Source organism: Salmo trutta, chromosome 32 (genome assembly GCF_901001165.1).
Source record: "Salmo trutta chromosome 32, fSalTru1.1, whole genome shotgun sequence".
In the NCBI taxonomy this organism is placed as follows: domain Eukaryota; kingdom Metazoa; phylum Chordata; class Actinopteri; order Salmoniformes; family Salmonidae; genus Salmo; species Salmo trutta.
This window is the reverse complement of record NC_042988.1, coordinates 26629516-26640334: the sequence shown is the minus strand read 5'-3', so window position 1 is coordinate 26640334 and position 10819 is coordinate 26629516. Positions and strand designations below refer to the sequence as shown.

Below are 10819 nucleotides of genomic sequence, written 5' to 3'. Positions count from 1 at the left end.
GAAGGGGAATCCGCCTCTTGACCCGCCCGTTTCAGGTTCACTTCATCCAGTTGACCAATGACTGCAAGTGTTGCTACATATTGAGAATATTAAATCACATTCAGACAAATACTGTGTACTGTATACAGATATCCTATTGAAACGATATATGTGTGTGATGCAAAAAGCCCTGCTCTATTCTCTACTTTGCCATACAGAGGCTCTCAGGTAGGTTATACTTTCGTTATGAGTCAAATAGTTTTGACTTCTACAGTAGCCTAATTCGTTCTACAAATGTTGAAATGAAACTTTATGAAGGAGCAGCTATTTATTTTGAATCACAATGAAGCAATTCCATGCGGCCATTTAAAGTAAACATAAACATTACAGTCTGGTGGGTTACAACAAAGACGATCTGCTATATTGACAAGATAGTCAAGTGGCCGCTCTAACAATGGAAATACATGTCCACAAAGATGGAAAGCAGGTGCGGGAGGCGAGATCAGGTGGGACCATTCTAGCCAATGAGAGGGCAGAAAAAGCGTGTGAACAACAGGCATAACTCTGATATAAAGTACTTTTTTCAAAGTTGCCGAAATACCACGTGTAACAACCTAACTATTACAAAACGTATATTCGATCAAATAAGCCTCACGTAGCAAATTAGCAATTAAATTTTTTTGTTGACCAAATTTGACACTCTCATTGGCGATTCAAAAATTCCTCACTTCGTGGTCTTATTTTCATGGAAAGATTTTGGGCGGAGTAAACCCTGTCGCTTTGCCTCTTCTTCACTGTTTAGAAGCATTTCAACACAAATACAGTAGTACAAATTAGAGACTGATACGCTTGCAGGTGTTTACAGGTCACCAAACTAAATGAAACATCTCTATGTGTTTATGAGTTGACTATCCCATGATTGCCAACTGCTCTTCTGCTATGAGTATATGTCCACATTCTTGTACTGTAGGCCTATGCATCGATGTGCAGCATCTCAAACCTGTTTCACTTGGTGTTTTAAGTTCTCTCTTCACTCAGTTCATCACAGAGAGCGTATCCACAAATGGGAATATCTTTACACACGTTCATGGGTCAGTGTAGTCCAATTCCCTGTCTGCGTGAGGCTGTAGTGCAGGAGCTGCTCTGTGTCGGGGTGGACCTGGAGTCTGACTGGAGGATGCGGAAGACCCTGCGCAGCACAGCCCGTCTGAGCAGGATGTAGACCCAGGGGTCTAGGATCTGGTTCCAGGTGGCCATGCGGAGGCCCAACAGAACCAGCCTCTCTGACTGACGTACCGTGTGGCTGGAGCCTCGCCCGCCGCGGCAGAACTGACCCACCAGCAGAGAGATGGAGATCTGGTGATGGTGGACAGAAAAGCCACTATGTTAGGGACATAAAAGACACTGTGGGTCACTGAAAGGCACACTGTATATGAGACAGGCCTGAATCAATGAGGTGAATATGTTGTAATCTACTATTAATTTTAGAAACACTTGTGTGTCTGTGTTTAAACAAGCAAAAGCCTTGTCTACGATAAGCAGGCTACCAATGTTAAACCATCTACAGTAAAAACAAGGTCAAATGTTAGTGGAGGCTCTAGCTACTCACTAGAAACGGGCTCCAGCACACACAGGACACCATCGTGATCATTGTCAACTGGGCCATCATCTCTACATCCAGCGAGCGTAGGGGAGAGGAGGAGGTTCTTCCATATCGTCCAGGTGCTGCTGTAGTGTTTGTCCTGATGCCCTGGGAGCTGAGCCTGGCCTGCAGCAGTGCCAGCCCGCTCAGGGTGTTACAAATCAGGGAGAGGCTGAGCGCCGTGAGCCCCAGGCCGGAGAAGGTGAGGGCCAGGCTGGCGTCAGCCATGGAGAGCGGCCCGTGGACTGTCAGAAAGCACCAGGTACCAGGGAATTGGGTTGTGTAACTACCCACATCCACCAGGGGGAGCCCGGCCAGCAGCAGGGCCAAGGAGGACAGCAGGAGGACAACCAGACGCATGTGGGCCACCGTGATCAGGGCAGAGTGGAGGAGGGGCTGGGTAATGCCCATACAACGCTCCACGGCCATGGCACTGCCCAGTAATAGAGGGCACAGGCCGAAGAACACCAAGCTGGCACCGAACAGTTGGCAGAACATCCCGGCAGGCTCGGTGGTGTCACGCATTCCTGCAGCCACCCTGTGCCTCCGACTCCGACCCAGGTGCAGATGGAGGGCAAAGGCACCAGGGATCAAATTACCAGCCAGGTCGGTTAGCAGTAGAGCCCCCACTAACAGCAGGAACGGAGCTTTGGCCCGTTGTCTGAAGCGTACATAGGACTTGGCCAGGATGCCCAGGGCGCTTAGGTTGGAAAGGCCACCCAGGGTCATGGTGAAACAGGACAATCCAAAGGAAGGAGGGTTGATGGGGGGTGGCAGTGTGGTGGCATTCAGGGTCTGGATGGATGGACAGGGGCAGGAGGAGAAGTTGAGCTCTGGGAGGTGGTAGAGGACAGAGGGAGAGGAGAGGGCAGAGACTGTAGCCATGATGTCATAGAGGAGCAAGGAGTATTCAGCTTCAATGCCATCTGCAAAGAATGAGAGATATTAAGTCGAAGATTGGTTCAAACGTTTATAAGCAAACAGTACTTGCGTATTAGATCTATGTAATCCAGCCTGGTCTCATAGACTAGACGTAACATAGTACATGTAAATCCAGGGCACACAAATTTGTATCACATGTTACGTTTGGTATGGGTACATAAGACAGATGATTACTTAAGTTGGGGTGGATGAGTGCGTGTATAACGCAAATGTCTAGCAACCCAAAGGTTGCGAGTTTGAATCTCATCACGGACAACTTTAGCATTTTAGCTAATTAGTAACTTTTCAACTACTTACTACTTTTTACCTACTTTGCAACTACTTAGCATGTTAGCTAACCATGCCCCTAACCATAGTCCTTTTAGCTAACCCTTCCCCTAACCCTAACCTTAACCCTTTAACCTAACTCCTAAACTTAACCCTACCCCTAACCCCTAACCTAGCTAACGTTAGCCACCTAGCTAGAATTCATAACATATCATACTTTTAGCAAAGTCATAACATTGTCCCTTTTGCAAATTTGTGACATAATACGAATTGTAATTCGTAACATATCATACGAAATGGGTGATGGACATCAACAAATTAATGCTACCATATGAAACTTAACATATACTAAATGGAGTGTCATGGATTTACGTGCAGAATTATACGAAATGCTCTGAGACCAGATTGTGTAATCAGTTGTAATGGGACAGGGATGAGTACTGTCGTGACTTTAATAGAGACAATTTGAGAATCTGAGAGTCATACTTACATAAGGCCATTGAACAGTTAAAAATAAATTATGTTGAATTGTCAAAATGAAATGTCTCTCCGAAGGGAAATTAATTTTCTGCATGACTACAACTTAGTACTAATTTAATTTAACAAAACTCCTAGATATCTCAAGTGCACCTGTGTGATTACAAGCATTGTATGCTTCACTTTGAGGAGGCACATTGAGTGATTATAATAGTGACAGGTGGTCTGTGTAAGACTCTTGAGGATTTTGCATTAGAACAGACCCTGATTGCACTGAAAAGTCTGTAATGAGACTAATGGGAATTTGCCTGGCTCTTTCTTTGCCTCTGTGCCCTTTCAGGAACCATATCCAAACACTTACAGTGCCTTCGGAAAGTACTCAGACCACAATTTGTTATGTTACAGCCTTATTCTAAAATTGATTACATTTTTCCCCCTCATCTTTTTTGTACACACAATACCCCAAAATGACAAAGCAAGAACAGGTTTTTTGAATTTTTTGCTAATTTATTATAAATAAAAAATGGACATATCATATTTACATAAGAATTCAAACCCTTTACTCAGTACTTTGTTGAAGCACCTTTGGCAGCGATTACAGCCTCAAGTCTTCTTGGGTATGACGCTACAAGCTTGGCACACCTGTATTTTGGGAGTTTCTCTCATTCTTTTCTGCAGATGCTCTCAAGCTCTGTCAGTTTGGATGGGGAACATCGCTGCACAGTTATTTTCCAGAGATGTTTGATTGGGTTCAAGTCCGGGCACTGGCTAGAGACTTGTCCCGATGCCCCTCTCTCCCGATTGCTCAGTTTGTCCAGCTGGCCAGCTCTAGGAAGAGTCTTGGTGGTTCCAAACTTCTTCCATTTAAGGATGATGGAGGCCACTGTCTTCTTGGGGACCTTCAATGCGGCAGGCGTTTTTTGGTATACTTCCCCAGATCTGTGCCTCAACACAATCCTGTCTCAGAGCTCTACGGACAGTTCCTTCAACCTCGTGGTTTGGTTTTTGCTCTAACATGCACTGTCAACTGTGGGACCTTATATAGACAGGTGTGTGCCTTTACAAATAATGTACAATCAATTAAATTTACCACAGGTGGACTACGGAGTCCTGGACTTTCTGACGGGCCGCCCCCATCTCCACTTCGCTGACCCTCAACACTGGGGCCCCACAAGGGTGCGTGCTCAGCCCCCTCTTGTACTCCCTGTTCACCCACGACTGCATGGCCATGCACACCTCCAAGTCAATCATCACGTTTGCAGACGACACAACAGTAGTGGGCTTGATTACCAACAACGATGAGACAGCCTACAGGGAGGAGGTGAGGGCACTCGGAGGGTGGTGTCAGGAAAACAACCTCTCACTCAACGTCAACAAAACAAAGAAGATGATCATGGACTTCAGGAAACAGCAGAGGGTGCACCACACTATCCACATCGAAGGGACAGCAGTGGAGAAGGTGTAAAGTTTTAAGTTCCTCGGCGTACACATCAATGACACACTGAAAATGTCCACCCACACAGACAGTGTGGTGAAGAAGGCACAACTGCGCCTCTTCAACCTCAGGAGGCTGAAGAAATGTGGCTTGTCACCCAAAACCCTGACAAACTTTTACAGATGCACAATCAAGAGCATCCTGTCGGGCTGTATCTCAGCCAGGTATGGCAACTGCACCGCCCTCAACTGCAACGCTCTCCAGAGGGTGGTGCGGTCTGCACAACGCATCACCAGGGGCAAACTATCTGCCCTCCATGACACCTACAGCACCTGATGTCACAGAAAGGCCAAAAGATCATCATGGACATCAACCACCCGAGCCACTGCTTGTTCACACCGCTACCATCCAGAAGGTGAGGTCAGTACAGGTGCATCAAAGCTGAGACGAGAGACTGTAAAACAACTTCTATCTCAAGGCCATGAGACTGCTAAACAGCAATCACTTACTCAAAGAGGCTGCTGTCTACATTGAGACTCAATCACTGGCCACTTTAATAAATGGATCACTAGTCACTTTATACAATGCCACTTAATAATGCCACATTAATAATGTTTACATATCTTACATTACTCATATCACGTGTCATGACGTTGGCCTGTGGGTAAGGTTTATGACCCCCCCATAAATACCTTTCTCCCTTCCCCTCTCTTTCTGACCCTACTGAAGGACTGCTGTCCTGAAGGACTGCTGTCCTGTTAAATATAGAGTCTGGGAACATCAAACAAATGGGGAAAGGAACCATATTTTGGTAATAAAACCAGTTGGAAATATGCTTTGGAACGTAATGAGTATGGATGTCAGTTCGGTTGTCATCTGAGACATTATGACTGATGACAGGACGACATAAACTGTACCTGGGAAAGTATACACCCTCTAGTTATCAGAGTCACATGGAATTGTTATGCAATTGAAATGATTGATATTGAAATTGTTTGTTAGGAGATTAAATGTAATTTTAGCTTCCAAATGAGAGAATTGGGTTTTCATAAGGAAAGTGCCCTGCTTGATCAGTGGCCCACCCCTGTGAAGAGACAGGGGTTATAAACGATGAAACACATCCTTCCCCCTCTCCACTATATAAGCCTTTGACGAAAAGATAACCACATGTTCCAGTACGTGAGGTCTGCAGCCTCTACGTTAGAAGGACACACGTCAAGTACAGAACTAAGCCAACCTCGGCGTGAGCTTTGGTGGCGAATGGTATGAACTTTGAGCTTATTCACTACAGAAGTGATACTTCCTAGCCGTTGAGTTAGCAGCGGCCGCTGTAGACGTGGGCTAGGAAAGCACGGACGACGGATCCAGTCTAACAAACAGACGAAGATACCACCACGTATCCAATTTACCACCAGAGACATTCTTCCGAGGACAGGAAGATCTGTTGGCCAACCCGGCCAACATCTACGACCAATCTACCGAAGCGCAGCTCAGAGTAAATATTTATTGCATTTTCCTTTTCCAAATGGGCGGTAATTTAGAATGCATAAGATAATGTATTTACGATAGCATAGCTGCTGTTTGTGGTTCCTAAGTCTTCCCGCTCTTTCATTCAAGCCCAACCCCCTTTCCTTTGTGTAACCAGCCATCATACAGGTTCCGTCCACCGGGACGTTTTCTGTATGACATCATTTGTATTCTGTGTATTTGTAATTCTGTGTGATTAGTTTAGGTATTTAGTAAATAAATAATTCAACCCAATTTTGTATTACTGATTGAACTTGTTAGCCAGGGTTCGTGAAGATAGCCAAGAATTTACAACTTTCATTATGAGACTGAAAATAAGATAAGGGTTAATATTGACTGCTATCGATGTAAAATATTACTAAGTATTTTAAGAGTTTATTCGGAAGATAACAGCTCTATAAACGTTCTTCCGTGGTGCCCCGACTTTCTAGTTAATTACATTTACATGATTAGCTTAATCAGGTAATATTAATTACAGAGAAAGAATTTTATAGGTTAGCATGTCATATCACTTAATCCGGCATAGCCAAAGACACGACACATGTATATACTGTATTTTATACCATCTTTTGCACCTTGCCTATGCCTCTCGGCCATCGCTCATCCATATACTTATATATACATATTCTCATTCACCCCTTTTAGATTTGTGTGTATTAGGTAGTTGTTGGGGAATTGTTAGATTACTTGTTAGATATTACTGCACTGTCGGAACTAGAAGCACAAGCATTTCGCTACACTCACATTAACATCTGTTAACCATGTGTATGTGACAAATAACATTTGATTTGATTTGAATGCACTATGTATGCATGGTTACACACACCAGGCATGCACGCACACACATCGAACCCGATAACTTCAAGCCTCCCCTCAAATCTCTGCCTTAGTGTCACTCTGCACTCTCCAGGCATACATATCCCTTTTTCCAAGGTCCTCCAAGAGCACAGCTTCTGTATTTGTCATGACAGAAATGACACATAACAAGACCCATGGGGCACCCTGGGAGCAGATAGCCGTGTGAATGGGTGATGATTACTCATCATCACAGAACTGAGTACTAGTTACGTGGTTTGGCTGATAAAAAAGAAAGACAGAAAGTCGCACACTCTAAATACTGTATGCTCCCAACAATTGAATGGGTAAACCTAATAACCAAGGATGATTTTTTGGGGCAGATTTTTGTGACAGCTGCTTTTGCTGAATAGTTACAGGCCAACAGACTGGTTTGTGGAGGTTGTTTTCAGTCCTTGCTTTGTGTATGCTTAGTCCTTGAGTAATGGTAGTCCTTTCCTGCACAACCTAGTCTCTTGCAGGGAGCATCGGGTCACATTAATTAATTGATAGACAAGTTAGAGAGATTGTTTCCGTTTAATATTATTTCACAATTGTGTTAATACACATACCTTTGAAGCCCAATGTTGCATTTTTGCAACGTTTCCAGAAAATTGTTCTACAAACTTAAATACATTATTTTCATTATCAGAGGCCTATTAAAAGTATTTCTGAAGGGCAATAATTTGCATATATTTTTATTTTATTTGGATATATGCTTGGGTCTCAACGGGTTAAAGAAAGAGAGTGAAAAACAGATTGCTTACAGGGCACTTCTGAGCAGCTCAGAACAGAAAATATATGCAGGGTTATTGCTCTGTGCCCGTAGTCAACACTTGAATGAGAAAATTACTGATCTCATCACTGAACATGGCCAGCACTCAAGTCTTCATTCATTTCCTCTACAGTCTGCTAGTATAGCTGCCCAATCAACTTCAGCCATGCTTGCCTGACAGAGGATAATGATGTTTCACACTCATGAGCCAGCTCTTTTCAAACAGCAAATTACAACCATCCATCCTTACCTTTCCTTCCTTCTGCTGGGATAAAATTACACCTGGCACAATACAGCAAAATTACATCTCCAGGTGGGCATGGGAATAATCAGTAGCTTTGTAAACTTGCTGGATAGCTTTTTTTTCACTGTACTCCTTTATCCTTCTTTCTATCTGCTGCAGTTTTTTGCACCCTCTCTGTCACTCCCCTCTCCCCTTCTTTAAGAGGCTTCCTTGCCAATGAAGGTATATTCATGGAGGAACCAAGGCGAATATAAAGCTGCACATTTCAACTTGAGAGAGTAAGTAAAACTGACAAAGAACCTCCCTGATTATAAGACCACAGGCTTCATGTTAGTAGAGGCAGGGCAGTGACAATGACCTAAGACGAGCCATTAGTCGTCATGTCATCTGAAGTGAATACATTACATTTCCCCTTGATTCTCCTTACTGCGTTGTGCTCCTGTTTGAATCACAGAACACAAGTGCTCCCTATCAAAACTAACTGCAGATGCAAACATGCTATAACAACTGCAAACACATCTCCTCCCCTCACAAACTTGAGAAGAGCTATACAAGCTAAAATACATATGAAACAGATGGGGGTTCAAATATTATTTAGGGTATTTCACTTACTTTCAAAGACATTTTGAAGTAACTATTTTGATATTTTTTATTTGAAAATATAAGTAGTTGAATATTGGAATGTACACTAGCCAAAAAATTAAGGGAACACTTAAACAACACAATGTAAGTCCAAGTCAATCACACTTCTGTGAAATCAAACTGTCCACTTAGGAAGCAACACTGATTGACAATAAATTTCACATGCTGTTGTGCAAATGGAATAGACAACAGGTGGAAATTATAGGCAATTAGCAAGACACCCCCAATAAAGGAGTGGTTCTGCAGGTGGGGACCACAGACCACTTCTCAGTTCCTATGCTTCCTGGCTGATGTTTTGGTCACTTTTGAATGCTGGCGGTGCTTTCATTCTAGTGGTAGCATGAGACGGAGTCTACAACCCACACAAGTGGCTCAGGTAGTGCAGCTCATCCAGGATGGCACATCAATGCGAGCTGTGGCAAGAAGGTTTGCTGTGTCTGTCAGCGTAGTGTCCAGAGCATCGAGGCGCTACCAGGAGACAGGCCAGTACATCAGGAGACGTGGAGGAGGCCGTAGGAGGGCAACAGCCCAGCAGCAGGACCGCTAACTCCGCCTTTGTGCAAGGAGGAGCAGGAGAAGCACTGCCAGAGCCCTGCAAAATGACCTCCAGCAGGCCACAAATGTGCATGTGTCTGCTCAAACGGTCAGAAACAGACTCCATGAGGGTGGTATGAGGGCCCGACGTCCACAGGTGGGGGTTGTGCTTACAGCTCAACACCGTGCAGGACGTTTGGCATTTGCCAGAGAACACCAAGATTGGCAAATTCGACACTGGCGCCCTGTGCTCTTCACAGATGAAACCAGGTTCACACTGAGCACGTGACAGACGTGACAGAGTCTGGAGACACCGTGGAGAATGTTCTGCTGCCTGCAACATCCTCCAGCATGACCGGTTTGGCGGTGGGTCAGTCATGGTGTGGGGTGGCATTTCTTTGGGGGGCCGCACAGCCCTCCATGTGCTCGCCAGAGGTAGCCTGACTGCCATTAGGTACCGAGATGAGATCCTCAGACCCCTTGTGAGACCATATGCTGGTGCGGTTGGCCCTGGGTTCCTCCTAATGCAAGACAATGCTAGACCTCATGTGGCTGGAGTGTGTCAGCAGTTCCTGCAAGAGGAAGGCATTGATGCTATGGACTGGCCCGCCCGTTCCCCAGACCTGAATCCAATTGAGCACTTCTGGGACATCATGTCTCGCTCCATCCACCAACCCCACGTTGCACCACAGACTGTCCAGGAGTTGGCGGATGCTTTAGTCCAGGTCTGGGAGGAGATCCCTCAGGAGACCATCCACCACCTCATCAGGAGCATGCCCAGGCATTGTAGGGAGGTCATACAGGCACGTGGAGGCCACACACACTACTGAGCCTCATTTTTACTTGTTTTAAGGACATTACATCAAAGTTGGATCAGCCTGTAGTGTGGTTTTCCACTTTAAATTTGAGTGTGACTCCAAATCCAGACCTCCATGGGTTGATAAATTGGATTTCCATTGATTATTTTGGTGTGATTTTGTTGTCAGCACATTCAACTATGTAAAGAAAAAAGTATTTAATAAGATTATTTCTTTCATTCAGATCTAGGATGTGTTGTTTAAGTGTTCCCTTTATTTTTTTGAGCAGTATATTTAGAAATACACTATCTAATTAACATAATACAAAAATCCACATAAAAATCCTTACATTTAAGGTAGAAATATCTGTTATTTTGCATGTCTCAATCCACCACATCCGCCAATGTTGTCCTTCCGCATCTGCAGTGGAAAGTGGCAGAGCTACAGCGCTGTTTGTCAGACCAGGAGACATCCCTAAAAGGGGTCTTCTCACGAAACCGTCTGTAGCTTCTGAACCGTTTGGGCTACAAACTAATATGACTTCACTGTGGAAAGAGGAGACTCTTCCATACAAATTCATGGAAGTATGGAGGTAGTTTTGTGCCAACAAAAATAAGGGATTAAATATGTGTCCAAAAAAACAGATATCTCCTAGATATAAGACAGACACTTCAAAACCATATTTCTTATGATTTATCTTTTTACTCTCTTTTCTTTCATTTTT

The 10819-nt window shown here is 44.3% G+C and overlaps 1 protein-coding gene across 1 annotated transcript; it reads right to left on the bottom strand.

Annotated features, from left to right (window-relative positions):
* Positions 1-1071: 1071 nt before the first annotated feature.
* On the bottom strand, positions 1072-2506 carry LOC115170704 (prostaglandin E2 receptor EP1 subtype-like). Its single transcript, XM_029726939.1, has 2 exons — positions 1589-2506; positions 1072-1335 (listed from the first exon to the last, which is right to left on the bottom strand). The coding sequence occupies exons 1-2, from the start codon at positions 2504-2506 to the stop codon at positions 1072-1074; spliced, it is 1182 nt and encodes a 393-aa protein (XP_029582799.1).
* Positions 2507-10819: the final 8313 nt, after the last annotated feature.

Excerpts from the sequence above, each read along its gene's own strand:
- LOC115170704 (XM_029726939.1), bottom strand. The coding sequence starts at position 2,506 with ATGGCTACAGTCTCTGCCCTCTCCTCTCCCTCTGTCCTCTACCACCTC. Across the intron at positions 1,336-1,588 it reads TGTGCTGGAGCCCGTTTCTA|ATCTCCATCTCTCTGCTGGT; the intron begins GTGAGTAGCTAG and ends CACCATCACCAG.